This window comes from Zonotrichia leucophrys, chromosome 9, assembly GCF_028769735.1.
Source record: "Zonotrichia leucophrys gambelii isolate GWCS_2022_RI chromosome 9, RI_Zleu_2.0, whole genome shotgun sequence".
Taxonomy (NCBI): Eukaryota; Metazoa; Chordata; class Aves; order Passeriformes; family Passerellidae; genus Zonotrichia; species Zonotrichia leucophrys.
Window position 1 is genome coordinate 8,699,399 of NC_088179.1, and position 23,198 is coordinate 8,722,596.

Below are 23,198 nucleotides of genomic sequence, written 5' to 3' on the forward strand. Positions count from 1 at the left end.
TGGAGCACATTGTAAAGGAAGAGCCACACCACAAAATGCACATCATGCTTTCATAGGATGGAAAAAAAGATGGATCATCCAAATAGACTAAGTGAATATCAAGAAATATTTTATTGTACATGTAATCAAAATTTTAAAAACAGACAAGGAGGAGCAAAGGACAGATTTATCTAGATTCTCTTAACTATGCAGGGTACAGAAATACAACTAGGAAAGAATTAACACATATTAGTACCCTTTGCTCCCCTTCCCTGCCCCAATGGAAGAGGTTACACAAGCGAGATCTGTAATGCTTCAAATCAAGGCTTCTCAGTAACTGCACACTTGAGCTGCCATAGCCAAGTATGTTCAGTTTGATGAGAGAATGAGTGCCTTCCAAATAGTTGTTTATAAACAAAACTACTCTCTCTTTAGTGGTTTGTGAGCATTACTCATTCAACACCAAGAGTATACTTAAAAGACTAAAGATTTAGTGGCCATAACTGTCATTATATCTGAACTGACACAATCTTTAAGTATATCAATTATAGAAAATAGATTCCTTAGGCAGTAGAGAATATATTATCTAGTGGCAAAAACAATGTAAAGAAACAGGAAGTATTCACAGGGAAGGGAGTGTGTTAAGCAGGGGCACATTGAGTAATCAGAACTAAAGAGTTGAGTTCTGGAGTGCTAGCTGCAAAGGAGTCACACCTCAGCATCGTGGGTATAGGTTTCAGAATGTCTGGGTTGAAAAATATGGTACTCATTGCACATCTACATCAATCTCCCACCTTAACTCACACTCTAGATCCTCCTAACCTATTACAGTGGGATATTAAACAATTCTAGCACTGTAATTCATGTTCTGCCTTACATGCTGTGAGGAAGAAGGCTTCTGTTCTCTTCCAGAACCAGACAGGACCTGAAAGTGAATGCAGAGACTTTCCAGAGATTATTCACCCCACAACACTTTCCTTCCTAGTTTAGAAGGGTGAATGCCTTCAGAACATAAAGCTGCAATTGTTCTTTCTCTCAACATCTTAGAAATAAGCCTTCCCAAAAAACCTAAGCTATACAGCATGTAGGCAGAGTTGAATCAAATGGGTGTGACAAGTGCTAAATCCTGGACTGAAGGCAAGACAAGTTTTGGGATCCCCACAAAAGATGGTTTTGTTTATTCTTCAGTGGCCCAATAAGGCCAGGAAATAAAAACTCTTCACAAAACTTCCAGAGAAGGCCCATGGAAAAGCAGACAAAGTAACAGTAACTATCATATTCTGGATTCTAATGCCCTTTGGAGACAATCAGGTTTTTGGCTTAAAATGCAAGTGAATCACCATGTATTAATGATCTTAATCTATTTCAGCCTACAGCATGGTCCAGTGCAGATTATTAGTGTCAAGTTACACACTTAGGACTTGAATTCACTAACACATAGCACCACTTGATTGTTGCTGTAAGTAAAGACAGTCTAACCCTCAACTCTTCTGCCAGAAAGAGCACATTACCTTTGATAATTGTGTAACACCACCTATTCCAGGCCAGCTGACCTACCTTTTTTTGTCCTCACACATATTGCATTTGTTTTCAGATACATCTTAACAGCTCCAAGCTTAAACTCTGTGACATATCACCTTAACTTCCAAAGTTACAAAATAAATTCTTCTTTACAGTATTCAAATGTAGGAGATTCACTCAACTGAAAAATCAGTTTACTGACAGTATCTCTCACCACTTATTTCCTTTATGTGCCAACTGCACAGTCATAAAAGCCTCACAGCTCTTCTTCATACTTCTCAGCTTTGAAACAGGAAATGATCAATATAGGTATCTCAGGATTAACACTCCTAGGTGCACGGAAAAAAGCAGCTGTTCTGTACCTCAGTAATTATTGCTCAGTATTTATCTGTTTGAAGCAACATCAAGACAGTATTTGAATTTATGCTGTACTTCAGCAGAGACAGGTTCCCTAACATTAAAGAACATCAGCATTTCCACAGAAAATCTCTAAAATTTAGCTGGCCATTTTTTCTTAACTGTTCCTTGTAACAAGGCAGATTTGTTTAGGTTTCGATTCTAACAACATTACAGTTGTCAGAGTACACGGCTCATACCTGTGGCCAGTCTTTAGAGTAGGTGGGCTGCACGTTTTCATAACTACAGAAGTTTATCAGCTATGCTAAAACACTACATAAAAAGCCCAGGATTGTTTGCAGACTCACCAGCTACCTACACAGAACAGCTGTTCCACAAAAGTGATTTCACTAACAATTGAACTTGAAGACAAACACTACAAGAAAGCCAATAAAAGATCTTGTGTGATCAAAGGTTCTCTTACTATCTCATCTGAAAGAAGTTACCTTCCACTTGAAACTATCTCCTCCTTCCATAGGAATAACCAAGATATCTTTTGGAGGCAATTTAGACAGTGACTGCTCAAAAACATTTCAACAGAACTGCTTTTTGGACGAGAGAATAAGTTATTTTACTATTTGCACAAATTGAATTTACTACACTCATTTTACTCTGGTAATGTTTTAGCTACAAGGTATCTGTACAAGATATATCAGCAGAGATAGCACATTGTTAACACTACATATGTAAACTGAGAGACAACAGGTCCTTCCACCCAGGTGTCATATTGCAGATTTGTGTCAGTCCGAGAGGCTGCGGAACCGCGCTTCAGCACCACGGAGAATCCCGGGGAGCCCAACAGAAAAGCTGTGCTCTACAAGGGTGACTGTCCATCCTGGAACAGCAGCAAGAGGAGAATCAAGCAACCAGTGTTTGCAGTAATATTCTTGAGGAGAGTTCCATTCATTCGGTGCGTATTGCTGTACATAAGGTGCATAAACCTGCCACGGAGGAGATCAGCGGGAAGAGAACCCGGTGGCAAGGCTGCAACCAACTACTGGAGTCATGTCCCAGATCTGGAGGAGAATTGTGGAGAATTAGACAGCATCAGTGTCAGACTCAGTGTCAGCTCCTTCTGCAAGAGCCATAGAAGCAAACAAAGATATCCCTGGACACAAGGTAACAACTCCTTTTTAACCTATGCTTGAGGAAAATCCCATAAAGAGTTACAGCAGCATTATAAACCAAAAGCCAAATTTGGGGCTCAAGAGTTTTGAACTTCTGTGTAGGTCTGTTTTAACAAGTGCTATGCAGTTTGTCACAAACATGCCTACAGCCAAACAAGAACAGGATGGCACAGTCTCAGTTCTGACATGCATGGTGAATGTAGAGCCCAGGCACAGCAAGACTCTGTATCAGTCTGAGCTCCATGTCACTGTCCCATAACAAGGGCTTTCAGTGGCCATGCTGCAAGCCATGGAGCTCAGAGCAAAGGAACCTACACATTTCCTCAGGGCTGTGTCTCTGGCAGATTCTCCTGCTGCCCATGCCTGCTATGTTTGTTCAGAGACACAACAGCTGCACTCCATACAGTGGAGTTACAAGACATTTCCTCATTCATCTGCAGAAGAACAGGTTAGCAAATACAATTCCTTCTTCACACAATTGTAGCGATAGTTGACAGAAAGAAAGGAAGAATATACAAAAATGAACTCTCTTAAATATCTCCTAGAAATGCAGGAAAGAGATGCAGCAATACCTTCACAATCCGGTCGCTCCCACAAGTCACCATTAGCCCTCTGGAGATGTCCATGGACATGTGTGAAATGTTGTGTTTGCCTTCATGAAAGGTTGCCAGGGAGGTACGGCTGCACAAGAACAATTGAAATGAAAGCCTGCCACCAGATGAAGCTTCATGGCATCATTATAGCAGTGCAAAATAAACTTAAAAGAAAATTAGGTTGCTTAAGTACTAATAAATCTATTTCAAGAGCTGCAGTGCCACATTAAAGGGGACAGAATTAAATTAGCAAGTCATACAACTCCAGTGCTTGTGGAGTTGTACAGGTGTGACATTTTCTGCAGCATGACTGTTAATAATGCTAGAGCAGAAGTGGGACACGGAATTAATAAATACTTCTACTCCTGGGTAACAAAGTCAAGTTCATTTTTCCCCTGCTGGCTACAGAAGCCAACTAGAGCACAGCATTCTACTTTTCAAAAAAAACCCAACCCCAAGCAAATACTCCCAAAGTTTTAAAAAGTGTACATGAACTAATGCATACACATCCTGGCAGCTGAAATGCATTGCCCACTTAGCAATGTTAAGTGCAATCAATAGCTTTTAACTAAACTGAAATGTTGAGACAAATCTATCTCAAATCTAGATCTGGGCTCCTGGAAAAGGAGAACTAAAAAAAGGATATAAATGTTGTAATTCCATATCTGCACTTGCAGAGGCAGATGGGGGATCTCTGCCATCACAGTGCTTTCAGTCCCCACGGCCTAATAGCAGAGAGTCAGCTCAGTGTAGCATTGTGTGTGGATGTGGAGCAAGGCCAAGGGTTTCTGCACACCAGCAGTGTTACTACAGCTTATTACTCCCTCATACTCACTCTTCATCCTTGATGGACTCATAACAGGAATCACAGACACGGACCTGGAACTCAAATCCCATTATTGGGTAGCTCGACCTTTTGGTGCTGCACTTGCCACACACTGCCTGCCCACATTTTCTGCAATGATGCTTCATGGAGGAAGAAGAAAATCAACAAGTCACTATACCATGACACTTGAGCACCATACAAGTGTCCACTGCACAACAAAAACAACAAAGCTTCTGTTCTGCAACCTGTTAGAAAGCAACCTGCCAAGAAACCCCTGCTTTTTCAACCAAAGACCAACGTCTCTGGAGTTCTGAGCAGTCACTCGGATCATTTATGGATTTATCTCCATACTCTGTGTCTATCCTCTTCTCTGGCAAGCTCCTTCTGGGAGAAGGGGAAAAAGAGGCTTGAACAAGCAACCCTATATTTTAACTATACAGTTAAGACCATTTTGGTGCAGTAAGAACAGAGCCATTAGTGCTTCACTGGAATGAGCATCTACATTCTCAGTTATGGGGCACTGTTTGCCATTTTACACAACACTTGAGGATTAGCTGTCCATAAATCCAAAGCATGGGAACATTCAGAGAAATCCAGCAGAGCACACCTAGCACAGCCTGCTTTGACCTGCAACAGAAGTTTGTTGCAACACTTTCACAGAGTTTGGAAATGTCTTAGCAATGCTTAGAAGCCATAACTTCTCAATATACCTCACTTCAAAGGAGCAAAAATACAAGAGATGAAAAGATCTACCAGGCTTAGTGGTCTTCTGTTTACATTTTGCTGAAGTGCTGAAGCACAGCTAAGCACTGAAAGCAGCCATCTCACCTGTCTCAACCCTATCGTCTTTGTGTCCCACATTTGCTTTATATTCCAGAAGAAAGGTTGCTCACACTTCTGACAGGAATCACTTTCTAGCCATTGAGGAGCCTAGAAAAGAGCAGGAAATGTAAGCAATCAGAATTGTTTTCCCCCACACAACACTCAAGGAAGTTTAAGAGCCCAAAGTAAAGTCTTACTTGGAAAGATGCCCTGGTTCAGTTGTGGACATTACAACAATAAATTGCCTAGAGCATAGTACAAAGAAAGTTTAACACAAAAACTTCAAACCCAAGAATACAGTTATTGGTTATCTACACACCTCCTACACTTTTTAAGCTTCCAGGAATATTCATATTACTGCCTTAATACGAAAACTCATTCAAACACCTATGTTACTAAACCTGCTGCAGGCATTCAAAGACTGCTGCTCTGGTTGTCTGAATGGCTTTTAGGGACCAGTGCAGTCCAAACTGCAGAAGCTATGAGGCAGTAATCCCCTTTAAGAAAGGGGGTGTCCAGAAGTAAATTCTGTGAGTAATTATCTTTTCTACTTTCTTGGGATTGCAGTTTGAAATAATTAGGAATCCATCTGCATTTTCCATCCTGCCCCCATCTTTGTTAAGCATCCCTTCTCCCACCCACACACTTTTCCTGCCATAAATGGACTAGGCCAAATGAAAATAGAGCTTTTCCACATTTCAGCTCTCTCAGATACTTTAACTGAACATCCCTGTAAGAGACAGAAAGAGAGGCACAATATTTTTAGTACATGGACTTGAATTTGAACGTGTATATTCTATACAACTTTATACATCTCATGAGGAAGTCTCCCTGAAACTTGGCAGGAGGAAAGCTGGAACAACAAAGCATTTTTTCTTTTCTATTCACTTACATGGCTAACAGTAAGAAAACAAGAGCATTCTCACTTGCACCACCATGGATATGAACTGATGCAGAAAGAAAGTATTTGGCTGGGTCAATTGCTTTGTACTGAGATCTTTAAAAAAATGTTGTCTGGGGACTGAACCTCTGCCTTCTGAACTGCATCTCAAAATCTGCTTCTCACTTTTTTACCTGCTTTGACACAAATTGAGAACTTATTTCAAGACTACTGAAGCACAGTCTTTTGGTTTCTTTACTGCAAGAGTTTGATTGCTTTAGACTGTTCCAGAAGCAAAGGGCACAGCCATTCCAGTGAATCTGTTGTCTCTTTGAGATAAAACTCTAGGCAGTCCAAAGCATCTCCTGCACTTTTCCATTTACTACAATGCAGCATGGACAGCCATTAGAACAGAACAGGTTTCAATAATAACATTCAGCTTTAAAGTGTCAGACAACATGAGGAAAGCAGCCTGCAGAACTGACTAAGGAAAGTCACAGTAGTCTCTGAAAAGGGGAAAGAAAAAATCTTTGACCATGACATGAAGTTACCTCTTCTCTGCTGATATCCATGTTCCAAACAGCAATTCCCCCATCAGCTGAACAGGACACCAGCTGCCGTGTCAGCTGGATGTAGCAGATAGCCTGCACCTTGTCACTGCCAACAAAGCACACACCAGTTACCCACAAGTATTTAAACAAAGCTTGGTTTCTCAGCAAACCCTGATTCCTACTTGTAAATAAAGCTACTGAGGAAGGCCAAAACTGATTTTCAGTTTGCTGAGTCCACTAAGTAGAGCTCTGAGGATGAGTGAACAGATGCTGTCATCTGAGCACCACCCTAGCATCAGGATGTTGAGGGAGTCCTTACAGGCCTGACCAGAATACCAGAGGTACAGTTCCATGTTAACATTTGCTGGCAGTAAGCCCTGATGGTGAACTGAGGGTCAACTGACTCAGAGTGCATGTGTAAATACTCTTCTGTGCTGGCAAGGAGAGCCACTTGTCAAAACAGAAACAACTGAATAAATAAAGATAAATATTTGTTTCAAGGTGCTACTAAGCAGCAGGTTGCACTTTTGCTAACAAATCACAGTAAGTCAGGCTGTAGGTGCAAAGCAAAGCATGCATTCATCAATAAGACAATTTAATCCTAAAGAATGTCAGTCAAAACAGAAGTCTGCCCTAAGAATTTAACCAAAGAGTATGAGTAGTAAACTGCTCTGCAACATTTAAATTGAATTAAAAAGTCATTCTGCTTCTCAGAAAGAACCTAGCTGTTACAAGTCTTCACCAGGACACATGAGGCAGCAGTAACAGCAGTTTAAAGTCCTCCAGTTAGTTCAGTTACTTTTTTGTAACCAAGGCTCTATTTTTAATTCTTGAGCCATAAGACTAAACCTTCAAGATTTAACAAGAGTTCTAGAGCTAAACCTATCAGTCTTGATCAAAGCTGGATGGAGGCATCTATGGAATTAGACAAGAGGAGAACACACTACACAAATATCTTTAAATATAAACAAAATCTCTACTAGTAGTGCATTTCTAAGTAGAATATATCTTCTGTGGTGAACTGCCTGTCAGACTGAATAAGAGCCCAACATTTAAAAATGGCAGCAAATGTTGGGTGACTAAAAATTAAGAGTTGAGTTTCCCCTTCAGAGGAGGGGAAACATGACGCTTTCTGAAGTTAAAAGACGACCCCTGTAATTTAGCCAATCAGTTATCACCTATCAGTTATCACTGCTAGAAAGACAGAGAACAGGAACATATTGAAGCTTATTTTATATGCATACATGAACATGCTTATACATAAAGGTTCTAGCCCTCCTCTCAAAGGTAACTCAGTGCAGTATTTACAATACAGACACATGCAATTTTTACATAAAGGCCAAACCAGATGATTTAGGATTTTTACCCACCTTTTTCTATAAACTATTTCTGTGTTACTTCTAAACCATGGTAAAATGAACATACTAAACATGAAAAAGAAAAAAGCTTTATCAGTAAGGCCTTCCTAGTACTGATTATCCTTCTTTCCCTTCAAAGTACTCAGGGTTCTGCAGAGAGTAATTTTCTTCATTTTTCACAATGATTCAAATATCTTGCCATGCTGTTTAGTCTTCCTGGGACTGTGTGTTCATTACAGGATGAAAAATAAGAGTCCATTACATACTGGTGTCCCTGGAGCAGCAGCGTTCTCCCCTTCCTTCCACCAATATCCCACATGATAATGCTGTGGTCAGAGGCACCTGAGAAGAGCAGCCTTTGGACAGGGTCCCACCACAGGGAAGTAATGCTCCCTAGGAGAGAACATTCTGCAGTTAGATGTAAGGGACTGGCTCCCCAACACAGTGATGCCCTCCTGGAGCACTTAAGTGAAACCTGAGGTACTGCCTTACACCAGTAACATACTGAAAGCCTTAAGGCAAAGGAGACATCCAACAGCAAAGTGCAGCCCTGAGAGAGGGGCAAGGAGTACTGGACAACAGAACAGCTGCCCCTAAGAAGACAGATACAGCATAAGCCAGGAAGTCTGAGTTGTGCCCTTTGTATTTAGGAAGGTGATTTTAAGAGTTGCCAGGCTGCTATGTGAGCTTTGGAAGATAGAAGCAGCAGCACCTGCCAAGCAGAAACCAGTACCTACAACACAGTGTGGTGCTTGGCCAGTGGCTGCAGCACAGCTCACAGTGCTCTCAGCTAGAGATACTCCCTCACATAACAACACAACCTTAAAATAGCTGGACTAAGAAACAAAGTGAGAACTTCACTGCTGTTAGCAAATCTGCCACTACTCACTAAATTACAAAACTAGATTTCAGAAGGCCCAATGAAACTGTGAATTGGGGATAGAAAGAAATGAGTCATCTGACAGTAGCAGCCTTCAGCTAACCCATACCCATGGTAACGTAGCCAGTACACAACAGGAGTAATTTTGTTACTCATGCCACCTATAGTTGTAAAGCTGGGACATTTTATTTCCTTGCAGAAATCCTTCCCTTAAAAGAATCCTTCTAGTGCTCAGTTGTCATCAAAAGCCTTGTTACTCCAAAACCAAGATGATGAATGGCAATTAGAGTCCAAATCAGTTCTTTCCAATGCTCTGAAGCACGAGATTTTTTTTTTTTTTTGCATCCTTTGGGGATATGCTGTTTTCAGACTGACCCATTTGGAAATAGCATGTGCACCAAAAAGGCATTGACTTTGAGTATTATCTCAGCATTGCACAGAGCAGGCTGTTATGCATGGTGAATTCTGGAAGCTGAGAACAAACTCTGAAACCATTTAGACTGCAAAGCAACTGCTTGCTTATGAAGTCACACTTTGCAGGAGCTAGAAAGCAAACAAGACTTTTAAATCAGACTTTTAAAGTCTGTCAAACACAACTGCACTCAAAGGAGAATTAGATGCCATTTAAGCTCAGAATTAACTAGATCTTGAAAATATTACACAAATATGGTGAGAAAAAAAGTGACACAATCTGATTTGCTTAAAAAAAATAAAGTTGAAATAAATAGTACAATACGAGTTGAAGAAAAATCTGTTTCTGGCCCTGAAGTAATGTTTTATGGTGGCTCAATTCTTGTTTTAAGGATCACAGTCCCCATTTGGAAATATATGAGCCAAAGGTGGCTGCTGTGTGGCCAGCACTGCTGAAGTTGGTGCTTGGAAGCCCATCACAACTCAAGAGACAGAACACAACAAGGAAGTGCCGCACAGACATACTGCTTTCAGACTAACTGTAACATCTACCAAGAAGTTGCATCTGAACACAGACCAGTGCACAAGTACAGAGAGGCAAAGGAGTCTCTGCAGCCAAGAGAATTATTTTATTCTAAACTGAAAAAATCTGAAATTCTCCTTGAAAGCAGAAGAGACATTTATCACTTGAAAATCTCAACTTGCCTCTTGCATTCAAAACCAGCTGTATCATTTTACAGTCATCTGTAGATCAGGAGTCCACCCAGCTTTAACAAAGCCTACTCTGTATTTCCAGCTGTTAAACAAGGCAGCCTTTTCCAGGGGTCAGAGACTCATGACCCAGTAGTTCATCCCTACCCACAGGCAAACTGTCAGCTGATTTGAAAGTTGCAAATGCCACATGGGAAAAGGCATTCTCTTGTTTATTTTTCTCAGCATATTATTAAGTTACACATTATTCTGTAATTTGCATTCTTGCCTTACTCACTGCAGCAGACAGTGGTTTTGTATCATGTTATTGATCACCTGATTCTTCATTTGATATAAGGACTTCAGCTGTAGTGCAGAGGATGAGACATTTGCCTTAGACTAGGGAGTTTCTCCAACGTTGAGACTAAAGCTTTTAAAGGTGGCCATCTAGTGGATAACTTGTGTTTAACTCAATGCATATTTTTACTTTTGTTTTTCAGCTATAATAAAAATACGTGTAAGTATTTATAAGGCTAAGATTTGCCTTCAGCAAGAATGTTTGCTCTTTAACAGGAAGTCAAGTACAGCTTTTAACAGCTTATCATAACCACTACCCTGGACTGGTTTTTCATCCAGTATCACCCTTAAGAGGCAGATATGCAACTGAACATCTCACTCCAACTTACAAAGAGGTACTGTATCTGGGACAGGTGGCTTTAAGACAAAGAGTTACTTTACCTTCATGCCCTTTAAGGGTTGTGATAACTGAACAGGTATTTTGCTCCAGCTTCAGAAGAGTGATCTGTCCAGAATAATCACCAACAAATGCATGCTGAGTTTCATGATCATATCTGAACACCAGTCAAGGAGAAACTTCATTTGTTCAAAGAGTATTTTACATGACTGAAACAATCGGCTATAGAGTCAAAAAAAATTGGAAAAGAACATTTTAATATGCCAGATAAATATTTACATAATTACTTTTTAAGTGGTTGGAGATTGTAATAAACCTTTTTGATTCCTTCCTTCTCATCACACTCTAACTCCCTGAATATATAGGGACATGTGCAAGTAAAACTGTATAGAAAATAAGAGAGAAGAGTTTTAGAAAGCCATTGGAGAAAGCCATGAGATAATCCATGCCCTAGTTTAAGACAAGCCAAGTAGCTTCAGGCCATTTCTAGCAGCTATTTACAGAACACACTCATGGCTGTTTACAAGATGCCAAAACTCATCAGGTTACTTGTTGCAGTGCAGAGCTCTGCAACCATTAGGAGCACCTCACTGGATACTGGGCTGCATTCACTCTTACCTACTACCTTTTCCAATAAATTTTTTGTTTTCTAGCGTGGTTGTAGTTGATATCCCCAGGAGAGGAAAACCAAGATACAAGGATGCTGACCCTCCACAACGAGTTCACCTTACAGTGGAAGTACACTCCCAATGTTTTGGCTACTGCCAAGGCGAGGCTGTCTCATTTCTTGTCCTGTTTTCTGGACTTCCCAATTTACCAATGCAGGTCCTTGAGTGTGGTATTGAAAACTGACCTAATTTCAGCAAGAATTTGTCAGTTAGCAATGACATAAAAGCCACACTGATCCATTAACAAGGTGGCACATTGGGCAAAAGCATTACACCTCACAACAGCTCTGATACTCGGTTTTTGCCACAATGCAACTACGAACTCCAGAAACCAAAGCATGGCAACTCAATGGAACTACGTAAGTTGCTGCTTTTAGAAGACTTTTGCTATTCAGAATATAAGAGCTAGGAAAGACCCATGTAGCTGATAACCCAAGAGTTGTGTAGAAACTTAGGTGTCCTCCTTGAACCACCCAAAAGCACATGCTGCATCTAGAAAAGTAGTCTCTGGTATCCAAGAGAGGCTAACTTTAAGAAGATAGTTTACCAAAAGCCCACCAGCCTAAGTGAAAATGCAGAGGCTCTGCCAATCTGATGACATTCCAAAGTCTCTTAAGCCTTCAGGATCATGAGATAAACAATTTGCTTTCAACAAATCCTCTAACTCCCTGAACATGTGATCCTTTCTTCATCTTGAAGTTCAGGCTTGCCTTATCCCCACTAATGCAGTAAAGAATAGGCACTCTGCTGTGTTCTTCAGAAGCTTACACATAGGATCACTAACAAACAATGTTCTAAGGAACCTCCTGATAGGGAGGCCAAGCACCTGGTACACACACCAGCAAGCTGGTTCTTCCTAACACAAATCCAAAGGCAGATAAATTAAAATGGATTTTCAAATGTCAAGTTCTTCAGTGGAAATTTATTTTTATATTGATATAAAAGGTCATATTCTTTTCTATATTTTAGTAATAAACTGTGCCATTATTTGCAATAGCATTAGCTATAGAAGCCACTGATAATTCAGTGAGGCTCAGACTGTTCCCCAGACTGCTGTGAGCTGGTGTCCAATACACACACCAGCTGTAACCAGTTCTGTGCTGTATTTAGCTGAGGTGAGCTGCACATGGAATGTTCTGTGGGACGCAACTCCCCTGGACTCTAAAAAAGAGCAGCAGTACAACAGCACAAACCTGGCAGTTCCTGAGTCAGTAAGGCAGGGTCTGCACAGACGGGAGACCTCAGAAGGACAGACATGCAGCTGGCAACTGAGTTTTCCTCCACCTTCTTACCAGGACACAGGTATACAGCCACTCTAGAGAGGGCTTCGTGTTTGCAAGAGATGATGTTAACCTGTTTCAGTTTTTCAATCTTGCTATTTCTAAAACATTATTGCCATCAAACCTCATACAACAACCAACACCTTCAATTACTGTCTGGCCACATCTAACCATTAACAAGTGCTAAAAAACCAGTTTTAGTTTAGTTTAGTTTGCTTTCAAAAGCTTTGATATGTGAACTACCTTTCAAGCTACTGGGTTTGTAAGTCTTTTACATAGGGTAAAGAATGCCCTGAAGTACTTACAGATGAACAGACAGAGTGTCTAAGCTGCAAATGCTGCAGTTAAATATAGTTTACAGAAAGCAAATTGTACACAGACAAATTACTACTGGTGAATAAAGCTTTGGTAGCTTAAAGATAGAAAATATTAACTTGAGCAAAGACAGAAAAATTAAAACAGTCCAAAGGGGTTTCATGATGTTTTATGCCCTAGAAGGACTCAAAGACACACTGGCATCTGTTGAACAAAGTGAATTGCCCAGCAAGTCTATGGGCCAGGCTGTAGATACTGTCACTGCCACAAGATGCTACAGACAGACACCTCAAAATTTTGAACTGGTACAGACTGAGATTTCTGCAGCTCAAGGTCTCTTCTGCTATCTAATAATCACTAACAGAAATAAAGGTATGAAACTTCTAATGAGAATAAGGGTTAGCAGACCTGCAAAAGATGTCACTCTAGTTTTTATACATGGAAAGTTGGGAACAAATTGAGGTAAAGGAACAAAGTACTCTTCCATTTCCAGGGTAGCAATCATTTTTAAAGGATACTGCAGACATGAGGCCCAAGAGGTGAAGTAATGTCTCCCCAGCATGCTCCCACTCCTGGTGCACATCCAGCTGATACACTTGTCATGACCTGTGCTGATAAGCCACTCTGATGCCAGGCAGAAAGTAATGGCAGACACTCGATTCTGGTGAGCTGCAACAAGAAAAAGAGTCTGGCTATTTTCTCCCCAAAATCAAAGTGCTGTGTACTTCCATTCTAATTCAGACAGACAGAGGTTGAAGATGATATCTAGGGATATCTTTCACCATTATATTATACTTGCATCTTGGCTGAATGAAAAGGTTCCCATAATTCTGTTCAGGATTTGCCTGCTGAATAGCTCAAATGAACCAAACCCATCACTCAGCTGATGTAAACCTTTCCCCTGAGAGAGAGAAGCTGAGTTCAGCCCAGATACCCAAGGTTAAGGAACAAGCAAACCCTCAGCTTCCTCTAGTTAGCTCAGGATTTCTGGGGAGTAATGCAACACATCTAAAAACTTGAATTGCTTTACTAAACCCATCTTTTCCTAACCTCAGAGAGCTATGCTCACATTCATAATTCTAAGCACCTAAAAGGATATATAGTCCATGGCATTCAAACTGCTTCCTGTGACAGAAACCAAATCCCACCCAGCTTTGTAGAGAATGCTGCCACTAAGTAAGAAGTTACACATGCTTTAGAAAGAAGCCTCCCCTGCCCCCCAAGATGCAAGTACTTCCCTTGACTGAATTGTCAACTCATCTCCCTTACGATAAAGGGAGGTTTTGTTGCTTTAAGAACAAGGTCTTTTTCTTCCCAAGCAAGACCATTGCTTCTATCGGTGTCAGGGAGTCACAAGACAAACTGCACTTTGTTTTGCTACATAATCTGCAGGCTTTAAGAGCTTCCTTCAGGTCTTTCACATTAATATTCCAATTTTAACCAACAACTGAGTTTTGTATTTTTCTAAAGGATGATGTAGACAAATGCTGAAATTAGGACCTCTATAAATATTAGAACAATTCCATAAACCCTGTTTCCCATATATTGGAAAAATTAGCTCTTTTTCATCCCTGTTGCTCTCCTAAGATGACAGAGAAGGTCTAGACTCTTACCTTGAGCTAGGAGTAACCAAGCACATTGATTACAAGAAGTAAGGAGAGAAACTGCAAATACCAAAATCCCCTTTATAAAGCTCTTACACCAACACTCATCTAGTACAACTACCACAGCTGAAGAGCAAAATCCAGGCTCACTAGTTCTGGCTCATTACACTGCAGGCTAATGATGCAGTGAACTTAATGATCATGGCTACAACTTGGACTCAGCTGCCTCCCAGAACACTCTTCTTATGGCAGCTATCCCCCAACTAAGTGACAACTATAAGGTCAGTCAGAGTTAAAGAAAATCTGGATTTGATTAACCTGTGACTGTGTCCAGTCTCCCAAGCATTTCCCTTTACACAAATGTTAGTGTAGATAGTGGTTAACCATTTACCTGGATAGGTTTTCACAAAGTTCATCTTATTGAAGTCCTCAGAGATGTGAAACTCCTAAAAACAAAGGGAGATTGTTAGAAGATACCACAGTGGCATAGAGCAACACTGATACCCAAAAAGGAGCAGCAACCTCACAGACCAAAATTTGCATAGCAGCAGTATATCCCACAAAAAACAGGCAGCTTCTCAGGCTGGAGCAAAGCACACTGAAATACCAACTGTAAATTAAGGTTTTAAGTGAACTGAATTTTCAACAGGAAACATCCTTTCAGAACTGAGTTTACTGAAGGGAGGTTTTAGAAAGAGATAAGATCTCAGTTTCCCCAGCAGGAGCAAACAAAACTATCTTGTAGTACTTAAGATTTGCATGTTTGTAACTCCACAAAGGACAGGTTTAAGTGACAGTGTTCTCCATTTAATCCATTAGACTTAATGAAATTTTAGAAGTCTCAGCTTGAAATTTCCAGTAGTTATCACTAGAATTCTCTGCAGTTCTGTGTAGGCTATTCATAGCAGTTATCTGTAGAATCACTCTTTATGACACTCATGCAGTACCCTGGCTCCTTATGGGGCAGTTATTATTTTGACCTTATTTTCATAGAGAAAGGAAACCATTAAAGCATCTGAGAGTCACAAGATTTCCCTCCTTTACCAAGTGGGAGAAGAATAAAACTCAGTTTCTGTTCTGCCAAGTGTATGCTCTCCAAGACAGGGACAGCGACTACAGCAAGAATATACAAAGAGAGAAGAAAGAATTCCCAGCAAGAAGAGAGACAAACCCAGCCTCTTATTTTATAGCTAGTGTTGAAATTTCTACATTATAAAAAGATGTGCAGCAAGCAAATCCAGAGATGTGTGCATGGCAGGATACAGACAGATCCATACTCCTGGCCAGGGGCAAACCAACTGCAGTTCACAACCCCTGTCAGAGCACCACCATGGCACTCTGCCCAGCTTACTGTACTGCCCTCAAAACAACTCCTTGGCAAAGTGAAATTGTTTGGGCCCACTGCTCAAATAGCTCAAGGCCTTCTTGAGGCTACCTGGCTCACATGTAGCCAGAAGAACCTTTGCTTTGCAACCCTCCCACATACATCTCAGCTGAGCTGCCAAGAAGCTCAGCCATTTAGCAGTAGCTGCATTCCAAAATGAATGGAAAGAAAACAGACTATCAGCTGCCAGCAACACATAGACAATCTGAGCAATTCTAACCTACATTCAGAAGAAGTCACAACAGCTTACCATGATAGCTCCATTATCCTGGCCAACAAAAATCCGTCTGCTGTCATGATGATAAGCCATGGCAGAACATGGAGCTGTCAAAAAACAAAACAAGTACATCACAGTATTTAAATAGAGGTATTAGGATACACATGACTTTAATAAAAGTCAATTCTTTCACTCAGGACAAAAGCTGTTTGAGTAGTTTGATAGAAACTAGTCTGCCTAGCTAACATCCCTTGGAATGACAGTTCAATTCCCACATGTGAAGCGGAGGACAGGAACACAACTACTGTAACTCAGATACACCAACAGGAACCATATGCAAACACGATGTCCTGCCACAAGGTGCAACTCAGCAAGGGGAATTTTACACAGCCTGAAAGCTGAGCTAACAGCAACAGCTGGTTACACCTAAGAACCTGAGCTCACTAAAATTATCTCAAATGCAGCCCTGAAAGAAAAAAACGCCTTGGAAAGCTGAGAGTATTCTTGCATCTCAGCTGTCAGCTAGTGGTTGGAAAAGCTCACTTAACTGGCAGACAAGTTATCTGCCATCATTTCAGGCACCTCCAGCTGCACATCCACAATGATTCACCTGGTGAAGGATGTGGTTCTGACAGAACACTGCCACAGATCTCATCCACCATGCAGCTAGTTTTAAATCAAAATCTGAGCTAGATTTGCTGCAAAGCTCCCAAAATCAAGATCATTCAGAGGATCCAGCCCTTGGGGAAATAAGAAGGAGGTGTTCCTACACACAGCACAGGTACAAAGCCCATACTACGTGTGGCCACCACTGACAACACCCATAATGTACTTACAGGCCATGGTGTGGTAGATGCTGGGCCAGTACTGCCCACTGTCCCTCTTCAGCCATACTCGGATTGTCCTGTGCCATGGGAAGAGAGGGAGAAGCAGCTGTAAGTGCACCATCCCCTACATCTGAGCCACTGCATTGCTGATGGCTCAGCTCCACTGCCCTCAGCTTTTGTGCTACTCAAATATAACAGAGGAACAACAGAAATAACAGCACTCAAATACTGCTCTGACATAACAAGAACACTAGCACTAAGCATAGGCACCCGTGGATTTGGAAAAGCTTTCTTTAAAACTATTTATACATGGAGTTTCAATAGCATGAAATGGAAATACTATTTCAGCTCACCTCAGAAATTGCTACAAATTGCATCCCTTTACCTCCTCCTTGGCTTTGGTTGATATAAGTCAAATTTAAACTGCAGAAACTTTCTATCTCTGGCAGAGCAAACCACAGTTTGTTTATAGCAGATTAATTGTCTGATACATTAAAAAAAATTGCAAATAATTTCTTATGGAAGTCCAAACTTTTAAATTTTTACAGCATCTCTGTGTAACTCACCCTTCAGCAAGCCAGATACTGAATATTAATAACAGAAGCACCTCATCTTCTAGACCAGCACATTACTGACATCTCCATCCCCAAATATGAATAATTAGAGGACAGCATATCTAACTCAGTATTGTTTCCTCTAATCCCTCATGCAGGCATGCAAAGGACAAGCAGCATTAGTGGTTGATGGTTTGCACTGCTTCTCTGCCCTAAATATGATCAGGATTGATGAGCCAGTCAAATGTTAACTGAAAAGCTGGCAAGATTACTTGGACAGCATGCCTAGACTCTATATAAAATTGGCTTCAGTTTGCAACCTTCTAGAATCATCTCCTGGAAGGAAAGGATAAGTGGTCTTGTGAACATTTAGCATTATACTACTCTGCTGGCTGTCAAATCCTGGGAGGAGGAATGTAAGAGTATCAGCAAGGAAGTGGAAAGCTATTGTCAATTAAAAACATTTCTACAACAGACACAATGAAGGGATTCTACACTAAGAAGTTAAGAGCACACATGTAGACAGTGTTAAGGTTAAGTCCTCTTGAAATTTCATCTCCAAACCATTGTTTGCCTTTTTGTTACTATTTAAATCCAACTTCCTTGTTCCTAAATGATCTGTAAATAATGTACCTGGAAACACTGTCAAGAGGCTTCCCTGAGATGTGCTGTTCTATTTACTGTTAGCTAATAAAAGTCCTGGTATTTAGAATTCTCTAGAAAAGTACTAGGGGACTGATTAGTTGCTCATCGTGGAGGATCAACAGTAAAAAGTTTAACAAATAGAGCACAGAAAGGAACCAGTGTCTTGCACCACAACCACAAGAACTTTTCAGAAGTTTTACTGCTCAAGATACAACAGCAGCATTCTAATCTTGCAATCCATTTAAAGGTTTTTCTTTAAAAGACCACTCAAAAACAAAGCAGACAATGCCCACCCTTAATGAACTACTTTTTGAAAACTTGAAAGCAATACAGGTGAGCATACACTGCCCCAAAACAATGATTTTCAGCTTTTAAATCAAGTTACTTTTTGACCAGTTTAGGGGCATATGTACATTATTCTAGTAATTATTAGTCACTAAATATTTTGCATGAAGACTGTCTCTCAAAAGCTATCACTTCCTCTCTACAATAATCAACAGCCTACCTTATGTCAGTCACTTCAGAAGAGCAGTTGCTATTTCTTGGTAACAAAATATGGGAAAAACAATGTTTTCAAATTATCCTAATGATGCCAGCCTAATAGCACAGGTTAGCACCTTTATCAGCTTTTTAACTTGCTTTTTAAAGCAGCTCCATCATACTCAAACTGTTCTGAACATTTCAGATGGTGGCTTCCATCCTTACTAATTCAATTCTTTACTTCTAGGCAAAGCCATGTACTCATCTTTTATTTTTAAAATTTACATGATAAGTCATGCATTGTTGATTTTTCAAAAGCAGACTTAGCTTCCTCTCAGTATTGTGGTTAATTGTACTGAACTAGAATAAAGGAAGCAAAGATTTGTTTTTTCTAAGAAATTATTTAATGGGAGTGTAACTTCTGTGTTGATCATCAATGGTACAGCCCCTCAGTGAGTTGAGAGCCTAAGGAAATAGCTGCAAGAGTTAGCAAAATTAACTACTGAAAGCTTCTTATTTTGGTTTAAGTAAGATTTATACTCTGCTCGCCTCATGCTTGCAAAGATAAGCTGTCAGACAGCTTTATATCTAATTATATAAAGCTCTGACTGAGCAAAATTTGAAGAGATCATTTCACAGTAGTCAGCAAGTGACCTCTGCCAAAATGCCACTTCTCTCTGATTCTCCCTCCTACAGACCTGGTTTTGTCATGCATCTCTTTATGTTGGGACTAATTAATTTGTGAAATACCAGTTCTTAAGGGACTAGAGAAGCCCTCCAGTAATGCTGCTCCCACAATCTCCTTCAACCACTCAATTGTTACGTCTTTGTTATGACAACTGCCTTAGAGTCTGTAGCACTTTCCTCCATAACCTGGTCTTTATTTCATGAAGGCTCCTGGGCTCAGTACCTGAGAAGAGCTGGCTACCACTCACTTCTCCTTGAGCATTCCCTGCTAAGGCCTAGAAAGACACAGGGTTGTTTGACAGCAGTCTCAGCAAGGATGTAAAAATGCTGAAACTCATTAAGAAGCACCCAGAGAGAGATTTTAAAATTCTAGACTCATGTCTCTGAGAGTGGCAGGAGAAAGCAAAACATTTTTAAAAACTATTAGAAATGACCTCCAAACTTCCCTATCACTGAGTACTGAATCAGAAGCTGCTTTCATCAGGGCAGCATGCACATTTACAGAAGCCCAACTCAAAGGGGTTTTGGCACAAGATTTTTAATGTAATATAAAGAAAGCCATCTTCAAGCAACACTGACTGTGGCCTTACCAATTTCTAAGAGTTTTTATTGTTCTCAATCATTGTTTCATTTAGTGAGCTGGCACCCAACAGTGCTGGAGAAAAACCCTGGAGTTTGAGAGCAGACAATGCTGTGTTCCAGCAGTGTTTGTGCTCCTGCTCCACCAGCTGCCCTCTGAAAGCCAGGGCAGGGAGGATGATGGAACACCAGCAGCCAAATCCAAACTTGGTACAGTACCAGCACTGCTGCAGGTTACTACACACCTACACCAGCCCTGCTCCCAGCACTGCATCTTCCTAACTCCTTCAAACCACCACCAACTGCTTTCCTACCCAAAATCAACCACTGGCAGTTGTTTTCCTTGCAAGGACAGAATACTGCCTCTTTCTGGTAGCTTAAATCAAAAATATTTATACTGTTATCAACCTTGTTCCCAAAACAGCACTAGGAATCTGGTCTAATCACAGTGCAATGGAAGCACAAAGACACAGCTGATAGTTTTAATCAAATTTCTGTTAAAACTAAACCATGTTTTGACCAATGTTTACGTTTCATAAGCAAAAAACCAACAAAAGCTGATAATGTACTTTAAGCAGCTAGTGATGGTCACCAAAGAGCAGCACTGAAATGTGCCAGTGACTCCAGAGCTCCTGTAGTGAATACATAACTTTATCTTGCATTTAGGATCTTGCACACAGCTGATCATCCCCCAGCACTCCCAGCTGCAGCTGGGAAACACTCCTCCTGCCTGAGTTGTTTGTCTGCTGAGGGACACTGCAACAATTCCCAACATTGTCTTGCAGCCAGGGTCAGACAAGATGCCAACAGGGACACAGAGTTAATCATCCTCTCTAGATAAGTTCTGAGAAAGCTTCCCAGATGGCAAGTGTCCTGCTGAAAAATCCGATTGGGAAAATTAACTCTTTGTCTCCTGCAGGTATTCTTGCTTCTTTTTTCCTCTTTAAAACTTTTTTTAAAATCATAGAATTTTGTTGGCATTCGCAGATCTACTATGAAATATTTTGTATCCTCTGAAAAAATAAAACCATTACATTTCATTCTAGGAAATATAATTTAAAATAGAAAGAACTACAATGAGTAGCTCTAATGAGAAATAATCTACAACATTCCCAGGGAATGTTTGTGCGCCAATGTTTTCCTCACTACCCAACTTGTAAACACATTCCTCTGACTGGTTATTATGAAATACTTGACAGCCTTAACTGCATTAAGATGCAATAAAAAAATACTTCAGCCCTGCTCTCAGTATACACAGCAGCTCTTGTGCTCCTTGTACTCTGCACTTTGCTGCCAGCAGCATAAGCAGTCAGGCAGCATTAACACCTACACCCCACCTGCAGCGAGCAAACAGGGGAGCACTGTTTGACAACATGCTGAACTGTAGGTGAAAGCTTTGATGAACTGTAGGAGGTATCCCAGATTAGAGAACATACAGGTTTCTGAAAGTTTAAAGATTTAATTTCTCACAGTAAGGTGGGTGACACAAATTCAGCCATAAGTCCACAGACTCACTTGGAAATTACACACACAGCAGAGGTGGGTGGTGGCCTCTCTCTCCTTGCACAGGTGTGTATGTGACATCAAAACTCGCCCATATAAAATGCAGCTCCATCCTTGGCTCTTATCAGCAGTCTAAGCATGCAGACTGCTTAACCTTTGGCATTAGACCTTGAGTTTAAAACTGGCACTGGCTGCCACAGGCAAGCCTCTACCATGACAATGTGAATGACTCCCTGATATGGAGTCTTAAAAATCATCATTTCCTCTTCTCTTCTTCAGGAAGCTCATCAAAGCAAACTGAACACAAACACAAACAATCACTCTTAAGTGACTGGAATGAAAGGAAGCTGCCCATTCCCATCCAAAAGCTGTTATCCAACATGTACTGCACAAAGCCATCTCCAGAGGAAGGGATGACACAGACCAACTAGACACGTGATTTGTTTGCACTTTTTGACCTAAAAATAAATGCCAGAAAACCCAATTCAGATAACACTGTTGCTCTGCTGATTTTCAGCACTCATACCCTCCTATATCTCACAAGGTCAAGCTTTCCAAACAAAAGTTCATGCAAATATTAATGCAAATTTAGTTTTAAAAGTTTTATGGTATAACAGTAAAATTATCCCCGCACCAAGCTACACCTCAAAGAATGCACTTTTGTACTTTTAAAAGTACACCGTTGCTTCAAATGGAGCCACAGTTTCCTAAAAAGCATCTCCCATCCCTCTTCACATTTAAGCATCACTTTCCACATAGCACAGGTGAAATTCCATCTGTCATAAACAGTGCATAAACTCTCCTGGCCACAACCCTCTGTACTACCTGCTTCCTCATTTCCACTTTCCTTTCACCTGAGTAACTGTTTACCGACATTACAGCTTCTGTGGCAGACGATCCAGTGCCGAGAACCAGGGCTAGACTGCGAACACACCTTCCGTTCCAAGCAGAAAGCGCCGTGCACAGCAGCTCATCACCCCCTCACCCCTCCGATCTGCCAATTCACTTCCTGAGCGGCTTCAGCCGGAGGGAAGCGGGTTTGGGACCCGCACACCGAGCCACCAGGATGGGCTCGTTCCTCAGGAGCAGCTCGGGAAGCTCCAACTCTCCCGACGGGCAGGGGAGGCAGCGACACCCTGCAAGTGCTTCAGCCCGCAGAGCGGAAGGCCGAGGCAAACGCACTCCCTGATTCTGGTTCTGCTCGTGAGCTCAGCAGGACCCACTCACACGCAGGGGCAGGGGCTCCGCAGGGGCAGGACAGCGCGCACGGAGCACGGCAGCTTCTCCCAGCCGGGGGAAAGTGTCAGCCCGCGTCCCGCACCGGGCCGAGCCGATCCTCCCTCACAGCTGAGGGCATCTCTTCCCCGGGACCGCGGCTCCGCGGATCTCCTCACGGCGGCAGGCACGGCGTCCGTGCGCCTCCCGGCAAAGGCACAGCGCACACCCGCATTCCCGTGAGCAGCCCCCGCTGCCCCGGCTCCCAGCCCAGCCCCGCGGCCCGGCCCTGCCCGGCGGGGAGCGGGCCCCGGGTCACCTGTCCTCGCCGGCCGTGATGACGCCGTCCTCCTTGGGGATGAGGAGCGCGGCGCTCACGGCGTCCTGGTGGCCCTCGACCTTGCTGAGCAGCACGGGCCGGCGGCTCTGCGGCCGCGAGTGGATCTCGGCGGCCATGGCCCGCACGGCTGCGCGCAGCGGCGCCGCCCGCCCCGCCGCGGAGTCCCGAGTAG

At 41.8% G+C, this 23,198-nt stretch overlaps 1 protein-coding gene across 1 annotated transcript; it reads right to left on the reverse strand.

The window, feature by feature from the left end:
* Positions 1 to 92: 92 nt before the first annotated feature.
* WDFY1 (WD repeat and FYVE domain containing 1) lies at positions 93 to 23,198 on the reverse strand. Its single transcript, XM_064721051.1, has 12 exons — positions 23,006 to 23,198; positions 17,033 to 17,100; positions 16,230 to 16,303; positions 14,987 to 15,041; positions 13,510 to 13,660; positions 10,773 to 10,885; positions 8,320 to 8,446; positions 6,696 to 6,801; positions 5,271 to 5,372; positions 4,452 to 4,582; positions 3,596 to 3,704; positions 93 to 2,912 (listed from the first exon to the last, which is right to left on the reverse strand). Exons 1-12 carry the CDS (start codon positions 23,140 to 23,142, stop codon positions 2,853 to 2,855), a joined length of 1,233 nt encoding a protein of 410 aa, XP_064577121.1. The 5' UTR covers positions 23,143 to 23,198; the 3' UTR covers positions 93 to 2,852.

Bases quoted from the DNA above. Each gene is read 5' to 3' on its own strand.
- WDFY1 (XM_064721051.1), bottom strand. From the start codon at position 23,142: ATGGCCGCCGAGATCCACTCGCGGCCGCAGAGCCGCCGGCCCGTGCTG. The intron at 10,886-13,509 runs GTATCCTTTAAA...ACTGGTGTTCAG, and splicing joins TCTTGGGCCTCATGTCTGCA to ATATGATCATGAAACTCAGC. The intron at 2,913-3,595 runs GTATTGCTGCAT...ATTCTCCTCCAG, and splicing joins GGAGCGACCGGATTGTGAAG to ATCTGGGACATGACTCCAGT.